This window comes from Oryx dammah, unplaced genomic scaffold (genome assembly GCF_014754425.2).
Source record: "Oryx dammah isolate SB20612 unplaced genomic scaffold, SCBI_Odam_1.1 HiC_scaffold_9, whole genome shotgun sequence".
Lineage (NCBI taxonomy): Eukaryota > Metazoa > Chordata > Mammalia > Artiodactyla > Bovidae > Oryx > Oryx dammah.
The window spans coordinates 55,651,393-55,668,381 of NW_024070193.1; the positions used below are offsets into that span (position 1 = coordinate 55,651,393).

Consider the following 16,989-nt stretch of genomic DNA (forward strand, 5'->3'; position numbering starts at 1 on the left):
TTCTCAAGAGGCAGGTCAGGCTGGGCTTATAAAGAATCAGTTTGTAGAGGACACAGAACCTTCCTTACAGAGTGGTTGTGACGATTTTTTATATCAAATCAACCCACCTGATGCACTCAGCTCATTTCCCTGAACACAGCATGTTCTATCTGTATGTATATTCACTTTTGCCTCCATAGTACCTTCCTATATACTCAGTGTATGTGATTAATAAGACATATTCAACATATCCCATATTTGTGTTTATATTTTATCAAGGCCACTGGATGTTCAGTTATAATTTTGTCAGGCAACATGACAATTGCCCTTTAGATAAGGAAATAATTTATGGAAATCTTCTAAATTATCTTTAATGAGCTGGTAGCTATTAATAAGGGCACAGTATTCCCAATTAAACTATTTTAAGATTATCGACAATTATCAGACAAGAACACACCATGACTAGGGAGGATAAAAGACATAGGGAAGGACATTCTGCACACCTAAAAACAATGAAACCTCCAAGGTGAGCAATTATTGCATCTTTACCAATGCCAACTCTAGCTCTCCTTTGTTCAACTCACCTACTAGACAACGCTTAACAAGATGTCCACTCTTTCGACTTCCTGATAGCGTTAATGCAAAAAAAAAGCACTACTTAAACGTTTACCGAAGTCACACTGCATGAGCTCAAATCCAACCATGAACCCCTTGAAATTTCCTCTTCCTAGATGTTCACCCTTAGATGTAACCCTCATTTCTGCAAGTTAATAAATCCAGCTTTGCTGAACTATGGTTGCTTTCTGGCCTTATTTTTGCTAGTAGGTTTTACCTTTCCAAAATGAGCATCTCAAAAATCTCAGGCACTGTTTTGTTTTTTTAACTAACTCTGCATATTTGATTTGCTAAAGTAGCTGCTCAATTATGAATGCAGTTCCCATTCTCTGGATCTGGAGTCCTTTGCTTTCCCAAATTCAATTCTCCTGGGCAGACAGCTGGACTCAGAACAGGCACATAGAGTAATTACATTTATGTCTCATAGAGACCTGCAGTCCATTATTACTCTGAATCCAACACGGTTTTGCTGCCAACTGAAATATGCCCTTTGCATGTAAATTAAGGGGCACTGTTCTTTTAACATCTTTTCAACTTTTTGTTTTCCATTTTTAAGGAAACCTGATGTGAAGTAATTCTAGTTTTGATATGTAATGTGTCAAGTAGCTGATGACTTTTCAATCAATATTTTATCAAAGCTAAATTGCAGTGATTACACCAGAGTGCATGGTACAGACAAGTGGGGCAAAAAGACTCACCTGATAAGAAACAAATACTGTTTGTGATGTAGTCTGCATTAGCAAAACATGGTAAAAAAGAAAGAAGCAGTGGTAATATCTTGGGTGGCAAATGGACTTTGAAATGATATAATTTTGGTAGGAATAAATATTTTGTGATCTACTACTTGGGGAAATGAATTATCTCCGATATCAAAATATTTCATGTATACACATATATAATTTTATGTGATTAATAAAATATTTGTATTTTATAATTTAGTATGATCCCAATTTCAAATGTATGATATCACAAGAGACAGGAAGTCTCACACTGAATAAACTGGGAAGATCTTTGGCTGTCCCAGGTGCTGTATGAAAGGAACAGAATACATATCACTTGAAATGTGATTTCAGTGTGAAAAGTGTTAAAGGCAGGAGTCACCTTGCTGTGGAAGTGCACCATATGATAGGCACATAATAAATTCATAAAAAAAATTAACAGTGACTTTAGACCACAGGATCACTCAACAAGTCTACGTAATTTCTATAGAAAGATGTTTATCTAATTCTGCCTTAAATGCCACAGGGTTAAGATATAATGGTTGGAAGTTGAGGCATTTCTAGAGGTCACCACTGCCCCCACTAATCAGCAGTATAATCTTCACAATCACCGTTACCCTCATCTTCATAGTAATACACTCATGTTTCCCTGGTATAGAACTATCTCCCTCAAACTGTGCATATTCAAAGACTGTGCTGCTAAAATTCTAGTAAATTATACACGTTGCAAAGCAACATGCCCAAAAGCTTACTGAAAGAAAAAAGAAATTAAAAACACATAATCATTTTATACATTTTATTCTAGCTTGTACTCATGTATTGAATATATATTTTTAGTGTCAAATTCCTAATGATTGTTCAATTTATCACTGTTTTCACTTTACATTAAGAACATTATTTTCCATGTTGTTAAAATGTTTTATAATTTTTATTATATTAATTCCACTTAAAATATTATAGAGAAGATTTCTTCTATTTTTAGACACTGGGTTTGGAAACTCTATTTTAAAATACTACTTTGGGGACTTCACTGGTGGTCCAGCAGTTAAGAACCCACCAGCCAACGTAGGACACCTGTTCGATCCCTGGTCCAGGAAGATATTAAGTGCCACGGGGCATCTAAGCCCATGCGGCAAAAGCGCTGAGGCCTGCGCTCGAGAGGCGGTGACCCGGAACAAGAGGAGCCGCCACGGTGTGAAGCCCACGCCCCATGAGTAACTGCAGTCCCTGATCGCAAATAGAGAAAACCCGCCTGTGGCCACAAAGACCCAGCGTGGCCAGAAACAAGAGTGCTTAAAAATACGACTTTGGCCCAGTCCAGTTATCACGTCAATGTAAGCTGAGTGATACTTCAAAGTCCTAACACACTTTCCCGAGTGTGGGGCGGGGAAGAGGAAAAGAATCCTCCATAATTTAATACCTAGGATGAGTCAGGCACTTACTGAGTACTTTGGATGTATCATCTCAATGAATCCTTCTATTAAGATACATGTAGATGACAATGCATTATTATCTATACTTAATGGCACCGCACTCCAGGACTCTTGCCTGGAAAATCCCATGGATGGAGGAGCCTGGTGGGCTGCAGTCCATGGGGTCGGGAAGAGTTAGACTCGACTGAGTAACTTCACTTTCACTTTCATGCATTGGAGAAGGAAATGGCAACCCACTCCAGTGTTCTTGTAGAGAATCCCAGGGACGGGGGAGCCTGGTGGGCTGCTGTCTATGGGGCTGCACAGAGTTGGACACAACTGAAGCAACTTAGCAGCAGCAGCAAAGAGAGGGGAAAAGCTTCAGAAAATTTTAGTGGAGGTCATCGTTAAATACTTATTAAGCAGTTGGACTAGGAATCATGTAGATCCTCTTGACTCTCAAAGTCATTTCCAATTATCTTACCATACTTATTCAGAGCTGCATGTGTGTGAGTGAACAAAAATAGTGCCTGCTGGCAAATTTTTTGATCAGACCAATACATCATCAAAATCAAATTTCATTTTATCTTTCCACTGAGACTTTCGAGCATTCAAACTTCCCTGAGCCTATTAGCATTTCTTTCACTTATTTTTTACCATAGGAGTTAGAGCTTTTGTGCTTCCAAGTTGAACTTGTGAAAGGTTTATGAATAAGCACTGTATTAAAAAGCCCAATTTAAAACACCAGCAATTCAATGAACAGTTGAGTGCAAGAGAGAGGATATGGTACCAGGACTATCTGCAATGAAATGTTCCAGATTCCCTCTGTCCTGACAACCAGGGCCAAAGAGAAATAGACTAAGGTGTGCATTTTACATTGCCAGCTCACATGAAGAGAGATACTTGCCCAGACACTGAACTCAAGGAGTGATTCACTGTTTCTTCATAAACAACACTGGGCAAAATAATGGATAGTTACATTCACTGTGGCATCTTGAAAAAGCTAGTAATGTTGCTTAAATGTGTGTGTCGTCTAAGAAAGAAGAGGTTAAAAATGTTAAAATTCACTCTGAGAAAGCATTTCTACAGGGATGTGCAATTACATGGTTCAGCTATTTTGCTTCCTAATAAACTAGTTTAACATAGAGTCTAGAGAAATGGTAGCATGTCTGCAAGGTGGTCGCTCTCCCGCGTCAGGGGTCCCGAGCCTCTGGCAAGGGCTGCATCCTCAGTCAGTTCACGGTTGGATTCTCCGGCAGGAACCTCAAGTGCCCACTTTGCGGAGCTGATAAAAAAGGGAGCAATGTGCTGTCAGTGCTAGATGGGCCGAGTCCTGAACATACAATTAGCTTCCTTTAGAACCTACAGTTGTCTTGAGAAGGCTCTCTTTCTCTGGCGCCGCTCTGTAGGTACTGCCTTTTACTGGCGCCGAAAGTCCTCAGGACACGGTCGGCTGTGAGCGCGGTACCCGAAGCCCATCGGGGCCACACTGCGGGGTTCTGCCGCAGACGCCCTCCGCGCACCGCCTTTCCGTCAGAAGTGTGTGCTGCGTCTCCACGTGCACTCTGCTCTGACCTCGCCACACAGGGGCAGACAGCCCCAGCCCTCCCGGGTCTGCCCTCCGCAGGGTTTGGTTTTTAGCCAAAACCAGGACAGCTGCCCTTCACTGCTGGAGTGCCAAGCAGAACCCAGCGCTCAGCGACGCTGTCACCTGGGCAAACGGAATCACTAGCTCTGAATAGATCAAGGATAACCTCCGCAGACACAAACCAACAACAGCAACTACAGTACCAGCCCAGGTGGAAGGACGGAGATGTAAAATACATTTTACTATTAATACAAATCTGTTGGGATGATGTATCTTTAACCTTTTCTCTAAATTGCTAAAAGTACATAATTCTAAAGCCTGTGAAGAGGATATTAAACAGAATATATATTTGCTTTTCCTGGTTGATAATCCCCTGTTGCTGGTTCATACAAATACATCTCAGAAAGTGAAGATGGGATGAGCATGTAAAAAATAAAAATATATACTTAAAGTGTTTTCATACATCGGAACTACAATCAAACGTGTTGTGCAAAGTAAAACACCAAGAAATGTCTCTCTCAGTCCTCATCTCCACCTCTGCCCTTCTGACATTTCACCTGCCTTTCATGAAATTAAAAACACACACAAACAATAATTTTAAAGAAAAAGAGTTTCATGCTGTTATCGTGTCGAATGTCAAAAACAGTACTGAATTTGAAAGACTTTAGAAAATATATTGATCAGAGCAGAGGTGGGCAAACCATAGCCCACAGGCCAATCCCAGTTCCTTATTTTATAAATAAAGGTTTTTTATCTTTTAAAATTTATTTTTAATTGATTGATGATTGCTTTACTATATTGACTTAATTTCTGTCATACATTAACATGAATTAACCATAGAGGTACATATGTTCCCTTCCTCTTGAATCTCTCCTCCCACCTCCCACTAGGTTATTACAGAGCCCCAGTTTGAGTTCCCTCAGTCATACAGCAAGTTTCCATTGGCTATCTATTTTATATATGTTAGTGTAAATGCTTCCATGCTCCTCTCTCCATTCATCTCACCCTCTCCTTCCTCTCTCCCACTCTTGCCCTAAGTCTGTTCTCTATGTCTGTATATCCAGTGCTGCCCATAAATAAGGTTTTATTGGGATGCAGCCATGCGTATATGTTTATACATGGCCAATGGCTGCTTCCATCCTGCCGGCAAGAGTGACTGTGACACACAGCCTATGCCTGGCAAAGCCTAAAATATTTACTTCTGGACCGTTACAGAAAAACAAAACCAGACAAACAAACAAACAAAACTTGCTGGATTAGAAGATAGGACACAGGGCCTCCTTGGTAGCTCAGTAGTAAAGACTCCATCGGCCAGTGCAGGAGACACGGTTCCATCCCTGAGTTGAGAAGATCCCACATGCTGCAGAGCAACTAAGCCCTCGTGCCACAACTGCTGAGCTCTAGAGCCTGGTAACTGCGACTACGGAAGCCCTCGCACCCCTAGAGCCTGTGCTCTGCGGCAAGAGAAGCCACTGCAAGGAGAGGCTCAAACATCACAACAGAGAAGAGTAGCCCCGATCGCTGTACTAGGGAAAAGCCCGTGCAGCAACGAAGACCCAGCACAGCCACAAGTGCGTAAATAAAATTACACACAGACACACATCCACTACCGAATTTATCAAGGAATAAAATGGTATAGAAAGGCATTTTCAAAGATTAGGTCAGGCATAGGATTCCATGTCCTCCTCTCTCATGCCCCCTGCCACTCCCCCAAAAGAAACGGAACCAAACAATAGTGATGTTTATATATCAGAAAGGACTATGTGCACAAGCTTCTGTTAGCGGTTTCTTGAATAGAGCGCTAAAAACTGTGGTCCCCCAGGAAAAGTCTTTTACAATTCGTTTTTTTCTTGTGTAGGGAACAATGTAAACGCACCAGCAGGATCACAGGAGCAACATGCATGGGCCCGTGTGTCAAAGTCTTGTACCAGCGCCGCTACAAAGCCCCGCTTGTGGACAGCTCTTAGGGCATCTGTGGCGCGCTGTGTTTCGTGAGAATTCTTTGTAACTCTGTCCTTTGTTCTAACAGGGGTTAGAACCCCTGTTCTTTGAAGGGATGTATCTCTATCTTATGCTGTCTAGCTTTGGTTCCTTACAGCTCTGTGGGAGTCCAGTAAACATTAGTTGAATGAATGAATAAATCAGTAGGACAAAGAGTCCTTATTGAACTTATTGAAAAGAAATCAATCGGTACACTTTAACAAATGTGGTTTGGTAATCAGAGTAGAGCAGAATCTGAGCAAAGAAATGAAACTGATTTTCATGCATGGCTTGTGGGAGCTGTTATGACTGTGTCAGGTCCTTTACAGTAAATACAATTTAATGGCTAATTGTTGCTAATGGGAGGTACTAACAGACCTAATTTTTAATTAAGGGATGGGGATCATTTGTAATTAGCTCATGGTATCCATGAAAACACATGTTTAGAGTTTGAAAAAATGGTTTGAAGTAGTTTAAACATCTCCTATTTGGAGCAATGGCTTTGTTCTTTGAATTAGCTTAAACAATCCCCCACCCCTGCCAAGTTATGGAAGAGTTTTATGAAATAATTCCCACTCAAGAAAGAGTGCAAAGGTGGGTTGGTAGGGCATCACTGATTCCAAATTAGGGAGGCTTTCCAAAGCAAACAAGTGTTACTGACTAGCAGAACAATGTAGGGGAAACTGCATAATATATTGATAGGGAATTTCGTCTGAATCTGAGCAAGTACCATGGTGAAAACTTCACGCTTATCCTGAAGTTGGACCGATGAAAACATTGACTCTTGCAACCGGCTCTAGCCGGTGTGTGAAAGCACACGGCAGAGAATCAATGTTCAGAAGTCTATGGGTTGCTGTCACTGCCTTATTTGGTCCTTTTTTTCCAAACACAAACTCCAATTCTCAATTCTAAGGTTTTCAGAAAAGGAGAATTAATTTGGCTTCTACTTTGGTTCATTCTCTGTTCATAGTCTGGGCTTCCCTGGTGGGTCAGATGGTAAAGAATCTGCCTGCAATGCAGGAGATGCTGGTTCAGTCCCTGGGTCAGGAAGATCCCCTGGAGAAGGAAATGGCTACTCACTCCAGTATTCTTGCCTGGAGAATTCCATGGACAGAGGAACCTGGAAAGCTACAGTCCACGGGATCACAAAGAGTTGGGACACGATGGAGCTTTTCACTGTTCATAGTAGTCTTTTGTTTGATTACATCATGATGCCTTTCTAGGAATTAAGTTCAAAGCAACTGAGATAAACATTTGACAACAAATTATATGTAGTTCTCATAGATTTCTCATAAAATCCAACCATGGACAAAAAAAAAAATGATGCTTTACTCTTCATTTTAAAATAGGAGGATCTTTTAGAGAGTTATAATTGTATGGAAAAGAAACATTGAAAACAGAATCAACTCATGAGTTTGCATGAAAATGTAGGTCCAGCCTTCTTGTTCTCTGTCTTTGAAATAAGCAGGATAAAGTGTAGCAGAGGCTTGGGCAAGGAGAAAGCAAAGAAATCAGAGATTCCCATCTCCTAGACATCAACCATGTTCTCTGGACATCACCACCCTGGCTTTACCTCTATTCTTCCTCAATTATTGTTAGTTTTTTTTTTTTTAATGTATTAACTGTTTAACTATTCACCTTAGACTCTTCCTAAACAAAGAGATCATCAACCATGTGTTTGATTAACTTATTCAAATCTGTAGAATGTATTAAAGTAACTTTACAGTTGCTGAAATAAAAATAAAGAAGTGTTGATCCATATCCTCCTAAAATCACTTCAAGTATCACGATGATACACAAAGCACACTCTGAAAAATACTAATCTGGTATACTTTCCTGCCTTTAATTAGACATATACTCCAAACACTTACCCCCGCCTTCCTCCCGCCAAAAGAAACACACTTGATTCTTAAAAATTCTGTGAGGTCAAGTCTTCAGTGATTAGCCTACATCTTGTTAGTGTCAAAAAGCAAAACAAAACAAAATCTAGACATACAAAAATACTCCACTTAAATGCCAGCTTCTTATGCTCATGTTTATTGATTTCCTTAACTTCCAACCAGCTTCACCTTAAGTCCACTTTGACCATCTACTCCCATGACCTTGACTTTGCTGAGAATAGTTCATTAGCCAAAGTCTTAAGCCCAAGTATTGTACTTCTGATCACTCTGTATACCTTGTTGGGACCTCTAGTCTCTATCTTCCTTGCAATCTCCTCTACCACCCCTTACTGCCTTCTTTGCTGTTTCTATTCAACCTAGAAACTAGTTTATCATTCTGTCACTCTCTCGCCAGTAATGTCAGCACACGCTGCCCTTTTTTTCCCCTTCATTTGGTCAAACCTTAGCCCTGGATTAATCCACCTGTCTGTCTTCCTGGCAACTGAGCTCTGCAGTGGAGAATCAAACACCATCTCAGGCAGCTGTTACAAAAATCTGTAGGCTATAACTTCCAATGGAGCCCCACTACTGGATCCTCAAGCTTTCCTTGTATTGCTAGCTGGCCTTTGGCCTTTCTTTCTCTACAGTTTTCCAAATCTCTGTCATCCTTGAGTTCCTTACCATGCTCTTTCCCACTCAACGCTCAGAAGGTGTCACTCAAAACTTCACAAAAAGCAAATAGAATCCTAGGGATGATCATAGAGAAGTGAGTCAGACAGAGAAGAGTCTGGCAGTTGTCACATCCACGTCCTTACAGGACATTCACTGTCTCTGCATTTCCCCTTCAAACTGCCCTATCAGATTGGCTAGTGACCTCAGTATCACAAAACCCAGTGGTTTCTTTTCTAAGAAGGCTTCCTAGACAGCCTTCTAGCCTTCCTTGACAGGCTTCTCTTGAAATCCTGTCTTGCTTTGGCTTTTTCAGAAAACTCATCTTCTTGGTTTCCTTATGTTTATGGTTGTCTTTTCCAATTTTTACTTTAGGTTTCCTTTTCTGCCCATTCCTTATTTTCAACAATCTGCATACTTCTCTCCACTCTAAGCACATTCTCTGTGTCATGGCTTACTTCCATGATGATTACTCCAAACCCCATTTCTGCCTAAGAGCTCCAGATGCCCACAGCCAAATAGTTATTGATTATCTTCATTTTGGTGCCTCACTGACATCTCAAACTCAGTGATGCTGAACTCAGCCTGTTCCCTGCCAAACTTGATTCTCTTCCCTCTGGTTCAGAGCTCAGAAAGTGAACTTTAAGCCACTGAGCTACTGGGAACTTAATTACTCATTTAATTACTTCTTCTCCTTCTACTCTGACGTCCAATCAGTTATCAAGTCCAGTGTATTCTACCTCTGTCCAATTTGTCCAATGTGTCAACCCCCTAGCCTTGTTCCCACACCTTGAGCATGAATCAACTAGATTTTGTGCTTGAATCCTTGAGCTATGGTTCCCATTTTCCAGGTCTGTCTCTCTAGCACACTCTTCATATTGCTACCAGGATGGAGCCAAGCTACTGTAGCTAGTGACACTGCTCCAGCTAATTTCTCAGGAAACATATTCTCTACTTCAGGTTCTCTTTATGCATCCTTGTCCTATTGAGGCATCTGAAGTTCCCTGAATTCGCCATATCCTGCTACCCATCAGCTTTGTATATACTACCCTGTTGATCTGAAACTCCTTCCCACTCCACTATTTTTCACTTGACTAATTCCCATGGGTCCTATGTCTCCATTCAGAGGTTCCTTTCACTATTTATGATGTCAACTGTGGGTCAGTTTCCTCTTTGTATCTACATAGCATCTTGTAACAAGAATGATTAGCATAGCTGTTGCTAATAATACTTATGTTAGTCACTCAGTCATGTTTGACTCTTTGCGACCTCATGGCCTGTAGCCCGCCAGGCTCCTCTGTCCATGGATTTCGACAGGCAAGAATACTGGAGTGGGTAGCCATTCCCTTCTCCAGGGGATCATCCTGATCCAGGGATAGAACCCAGATCTCCTGCATTGCAGGCAGAGTCTTTACCATCTGAGCCACCAGGGAAGCCCACTTTTATTTAATGTCAGAATCCCGGCTAAGTCAACTACATATTTTACCTGATCTAATGTTTACAACAGCCTTAGGAGGTAATTGATACTTCCTCAGATAAGGAATCCAAGCCACAGAGAACTTAAATAATTTTCCCAAGTTTCCACGACTAGTGAGCGACCCAAGTTGATTCTGAGCCCCGGTTATCTTATTGAAGATTTTACAAACTTAAACATCATATATTTGTCCCCATGGAAATACTTATGACACTGCTGTACCTAACTTCCTAATTGGTCCTCAGACTTTTAGAAGGAAGCTGTAGCCCTAGCACCCGACACATAGATTGTCATACGGTGTGCTTCCAATACATACTTTTTCAATAAATACTAGAACAAAGTGGCATGTGGTTCAGAGAGGAAAGAGTCCTTGCTGAAAATCAGGTTTCCTCTGATTACCCTGAGATCACCATTCAGTGTCTGCCATCATACCATTTTTCCCTCCAAAATACCAAATGACTTGCAGTCATCTGATTACCTGATACAGTTTCATTTCTTGTACGTTTCATGTATGTTTCCCACTCTTGTTCAACTGGTAAACTCATATTCATCCTTCCAAATCAAGCTCAGAATTCACTTTATTTCTGAGAGTTTCCAATCTTCATTTTAGCACTCAGAGGGTGGTCAACAAATGTTTGATACATTGAATGAACAAACTGAAGTTGGGCTTTGTTTCTGTAGGTTACCAGAGAGATATCTCAAGCTCCAATGCGCCATGATAGTTTAGCTGACTCTTACAATGGCCAGGAATCAATCACAATTCATGTTGTCCAACACGAGCATACTGGATTCATTTGAAGAGGATGTCACAGCACCTTATGCCTGTTTCACTTTCCTGATACGGTGAAGGGTTTGGCAAAGGATGGGTCATTTTCCAAATGTCACTCGAGTGGTGCCCACCAGACAAGTCACAAACATTTTAGGAAGGCAAGTCTATTTTCATTTAGAGACAGACTAAGGAGGCCAAAGAAGTCTGTGTATATGTACAAGAAGTCAAACCACCAACTCAGTCTCCTCAGGAGAAAACAACTGTAAAATCTCCCCAAATGTTCTTTTTCCTGTCACTTCTGTTTTAGTCCCTTTGTATTCCACCGAGATCTTAGCACTTGTCTTAGTCTAGTGATATCTTATCTGAGCTTTCTGACTGTTCTCTGTAACGCGTGTCTTATTCCTCAAGCACACACCAAACCGCCAGATGAACTTGCTCAGAGCACTGCTCTGATGAAGTCGCTTCTCTAGTCAAGGGCTCTTGGTGGTGCCTGACTGTGAACCAACTGGGAACTCTGAGTCTAGAGCTGCCACCTGACGTCTGGCCATAATTGATTTGTGTGGGGCCTGACCCATGGCCCATCTCTGGTAAGTGCTTTTTGATGTTTTCATTGCTTTGCCATTGTGTTCTTGAAAGGGAAATCGGAAACTCTAGTGGAAGGAAAGTTCCATTTTGCGTCTTTCATTACTATTGGTGAAGTACTGAGAGCAGATGACTCTTGTTAAACAAAGACACCACGTGTTAAGCACAGTAAAGGCTGAACACATTAGAGAAAGTGTCTTCTCAGGGGTCCCCTATCCTAAATAAAACAGGTGTGTGAAGATGTAATGGAATATTTTCATTAACGGCAACTTACAGAGGTTTTCAGGAGGACCAAAGTAACTTCACAGCTGAAAGCTAAGTCAGTGCTTCTCCACTGAACTTCTAAGAGGAGTATTCAGCTATAAGCATAATCAAACAAGTCCACAAGACACGAGAAAAGGATTATCCTGCAGACACCAGGTCCAGCAAACCAGGTGGCCAAGAACACGATGTTCTCTGCTTGAAAACCATCACTCGGTTGCCAGACTCTGTTGCCCCCTGGGTTCCCCCATTCTATTTCTGGCCTTCATCTCTTGTGCTGTCTCTCCATTGCCCTTTCTTGGTTTAGATTTTATGTCCTCACCATCTGACACATCAAAGGATTAGAGAACTCAAAGCCCTTTTTGCTGCCAGTATTTTATTTAGTTAAAATCAACAAAAATGAAAAATTGTGCCCATTTTCCTCTCTGCAAGAAACCAAACTTCAAAATTAAGATGAAAGCATAAGAAGATCCATGCAGTTCAAAATTCAAACCCATGTCTTCACATCCATATACTCTATTATGAACTGCACTACTGGATTTTATGGAGCAACTTTAATATCACTGATTAAAATGCTCAAGACACTGCTAATGTATTCTCAGATCAACCTCGGCCACTTTGGAGTAACATGGAACATTGGCAGCTTTTCTTTCAATATCCCAAATACCATTTTGAAACAGATTTGAAGTTTTGATTCATTCAACAATTATATTGAGCACCTACTATGTGTCAGATACTATGCTGGGTGCAGAACAAGCAAAATGGGATGATTTTCTGATTTCAGAAGAATTCCGGTCTCTAAAGCAGTGCTTCTCAAATTATTTTTATTCACCTGAGCCCTCTTTTGATTAACCTAAATATCCTTCTCCTGCTTCCCAGAAAGTCTAATGAATATCCCAACACCGAGAATCACTGATACAGAGACTCCAAGACCAAAAGTCTTTGAGCCTTTACTTTTTGTTTCAAAAGCAACATATTTATTTTCCATACACAAACTGGATTGGAATATTAAATATTCTTTTTGGAACCGCATATGCGAATCCCCCATCCCAGAACTGAAATTCAAGTGCCTACTTAGCATCTGTGTTTGAGAATCACTGCTTTAAAGAGTCTTGGAGAAAACCAAGCAAGCTCCCTCTCTCCCATCCAATGAAGTCTTAAAGGAATTAGAATTTTCCTACCTGACACAACAGCTGGTGGAGTATCATAATCCTGTCTTGGGACTGAATCTTTGAATGAAAAGAGCATGAGAAAGAATGCAATGAAGTCCAAAAGAAAATAAAATAGTATCTTAGCTCTACAACTCGGAAGTGCTCGCTGTATGTCACGTGGTACCTAAGGTGCCTGCCTTTAAGCCCTAGGGCACTATGACCCCCTAGTCGATAGCTGACACAGTGGTCCCCCACAACCACCACTCTGGACATGTCATTAGGCCCCTTGTGACTACAAGGACAGCATTGTCTGACCCAGAATATTGTCATCTTCCTCTTTTGCAATTTTGGTCCCTCCCTTGGGTCATCAACGTGAGATTGGTACCCTCTCTGGCTGACACCAAAGTTCCACAAGGCTGCTCATCAGGAAGGGGCCGAGAGCACAATATGAAACCCAGTCATGGAGAACAAAATAAATAACTATAATTTTAAAAGAAATAAGTGAAAAATTGGCACATTCCCCAAATATCTGGAGGCTGACATGTTTTTGAAGCTAAAATTTTGTTATTGACCATTTATCTCTGGCTCTGTTCCCAGGCGTGGTCAGTCAAGACCAAGGAGCCTCATGTGCTAGAATCATCAAGACAGAGATAAATAGAAATGAATCTGTTCAACAAATGGCCGCTGTCTTTTTCCAAAGTATCATAACATTAGACGTGCCAATAGTAGATTAGGGTTAATTAAACAGCTAGACATCCATTTCAAAACTTGTGGTGATGCAGGACCAAATATAACATGATAAAATAGAGGCTTTGCCTTAATACCAGTTTTTTAGCCAGAGACTTCAAATAGGAAAGTGGGACATGGCTTATGGCTCAAGGCCTCCACTTCTAAAAATGGACAGTTCTCATTTAGTCCCAGCTCACTTTGGAGGGGTAAGCTGTGTAAAAGGGATCAGGTATTGCAAAATATACTGCCCAAACAAGATTAAATAGATGTGCTGGCGTGACTATTGTTCCATTCATATGATCATTATTCCATTTAAGAAACCAAACGTTCGAACTTTATTCTTCTACCTATTTGTCACTTAATTTGGACCATCTCAAGTTTCTCCATTTCATCTCCCTGACACAAAATGACAATGTTGATCACTCTCTCATGAGTGAATGGTGTGTGAGAAAATAGAAGTTGAACAATGCGAGGCCAGCCAAGCAAGCATTGATCAAAGATTCAAATGCACGTTAACCTTCAGCACAAGTAATTCTGTTTCTCACAACACTTATGTTAACCCAGTGACTTGATTATAATCCGTAAATCTGGAATCTATAAACATCATTTTCAAAGGATCTCCAAATATTTTATTAATAGTGGTAGTAAAATTCTAAGTATCTTTAAAAAAACTAACTGCATATTATGTCTACAAACAAGAGTGTGACACTAATCATTTTCCAAGAACATATTTATAACATTTCAAAACTGATAAAAAAAGTCATACTCATTGTTGAATACTTGGAGAGTGTAGAAAAGTATCATGATTAAAATAGAAACTCTCCCTAATCCCACCACTCAGAAACCATCCCACTTGTTTGTATTTGTTACAGCCTTATTTCACAAGTATTTTTTTCATTGTTGATACTATATTCCACACGTGCAAATTTACATCCTGCTCTTTTGATTGAACATGAGAAATAATCCTTCTCCTAATTATTTTATATGCTTATAATTTCATGCTGCATTGCATTCTGGTTTATGGATGGGCTATGATTTATTTAATCATCTTTCCTTACTAAATATTACAATGAACAATGGGCTGAATATTTTTAAGATATAGTTTCTGTTATATTAGAATATTTCCATAGAATAGTGCTCCAAACTATAACCACTGGGTTGGGGAAGAAAGTGTTTATGATGGGTCCTGTGGGCCTACCCTGCTCTCCAGCTTGCACATTTGTAAATTTGGATTCCTACCATCAGAGTACCATGACTGAGACTATGTATCTCCTGACACCTTTGTCAGCGATGTGCATTATTTTAATAACTTTATTTAATGAGTGCCGTGTGTGTGTGTCTGTGTGTATTGGATAAATTTACTGTTCAGTTAATTATTTTTCATATTTTTTTTGTTTTCTATTTCCTCCTCTATCAACTATCTGATCACATTCTTTGGCATTTTATATACTGGGAATTTTGTATTTTTTGCTAGTTTATTTTGGAATTCAGAATCCACTTTTTTAAACAGTGAAAGCTTGCCTTACTATAACGCCTATTGTTTATTGTTTACATTGTAAGACTAACTTCAAAACCTCACTTGTCTTACCATAAGACTAAACAAATTTTTAAAAGCTATTCCCTTTCCTCCATACTTTCTTTCTTGTATAACCATTTTTAACTGATTGATACTTTTCCTGAAAAATCATCTCAGGAGATGTACTCATGACCACTTACAAATTTATGATACTGTTTCCTAATCGTGAGTCCATTTAACATCATGTATTGGTTTTTACCACTCTGCCTCAATGCTTATATTCCTGGATAATAATTGAAAGAATTTAAAGCATTATGGGAAGGATGATGCCACTGAAAACTGTGAGAGAACTGTGCTGAACAAGTCAAGAACAATTACAAGATTATCTCTCTGTGCAGCTAGGGTTACACCACCAGAATCCAATGATGTCACAAGTCACCAGTGGTTTGCAGACACAACAGAACTGCAGATAAGGAGCCTGAGGAACAAAACCTTTTTATTTCTTTTAACAGATTCTGGTGACATTGGAAGCCACTGGTGACCACCAACTGAACAAATGAAAAGGAGATAAGAAACTTGTAAAACAAGATTGTCATGCAATCTGGAGGTTCTCATAACAGTAAAACCCCCAGTGGTTTCTGCTAAAGCTTACAATAGACTGATAAGAAATTATGGATAACAGGGCTTTGGTTCTTGAGGGAATCCTGTGACAAAAAATAAACAAAAGCGGAAAAAGCTAGAAAATTCTTCAAGGTCAGCAGAGCCCTGGAATAAAACAGTTACACTGCTTGCATAAAATTCATTTTTCTTTTAAGGCCTGCAGATTCTGTCCAGCTTAGAAAAGAGGAAGGGAACTGAATGATAAACATTTGAGGTGGCAAATGGTAGGAGAATGGTTAATTAAACTACATGGCATCCATTTCACCATGTGGGGTTCTGGGGGACCAAATATATTTAATTTTATGAAAATGAAAAGGTTTTTGACTCAGTATACTGCTGTTACCCAGGAATCTTAGGAAAGAAAGTGGGACAGAGCGTCAGGCTCTCCTTCTGAAAATGGAGAGTTCTCCTGTAGCTCCAGGTCCTATCAGCAGTGAACCCTGCCTACTTGGGTTATTCCCTGGACCTCTCTGCTCTGCCCTTGGAAACTATGTCTGGAGTTGAGGTTCCTGCCTAAATCTTGGCATATCCCTGTTCACATCTTGTTTTGCAGAATTTCAGTGAGCTCAGATGTCTGAAAGCCTCTGGAAAATAACAGTAGGAGAAAGACACAGTGGAAGACTTTCAGGTTGCCTGGCTGTGGCAATATGCAGGGAATGGAGTAAGTTGAGATGGGAAACAGGAAAAAGAGTTAGGGGACTATTACACTTAATTGAGGCCCAGGGAGGAGACTCTAGGATGTGGAGGTGAGGATGCAACTGACAAACGTCTGCGGGACTTGAAAAGTAACTGTCTGTGGTGGGGATTAAGAAGAAAAGGGTCTATGCTGGGTCCTGGGGATAATGCTGGACTTCTGGGGTGAGTGGTCACAGGATCAGCTTGAGGGGGAATAGGAGTGGGGCCCTATACGAGGAAGGGTCAGTGAGGAGGAAGCTCAGGAGGTTCCTTTGTGTTGTGCTGACTTCGAGATGTTGGAGGGGAGGGTCACATGGAAATATTTAGCAA

At 40.5% G+C, this 16,989-nt stretch overlaps 1 protein-coding gene across 10 annotated transcripts in view; it reads right to left on the reverse strand.

Moving 5' to 3' along the window:
• Nucleotides 1-16,989, reverse strand: part of RBMS3 (RNA binding motif single stranded interacting protein 3) — an 820,638-nt gene that overhangs the window by 56,034 nt on the left and 747,615 nt on the right. For 7 of the 10 annotated variants that reach the window (XM_040246332.1, XM_040246338.1, XM_040246333.1 and 4 more), the window contains one exon: nt 13,110-13,157. The exons of the other annotated variants lie outside the window; for them this stretch is intronic. In XM_040246332.1, the coding sequence (XP_040102266.1) occupies nt 13,110-13,157 (48 nt within the window). The remainder of the gene's footprint in view (nt 1-13,109; nt 13,158-16,989) is intronic. 10 annotated transcript variants of the gene reach the window in all.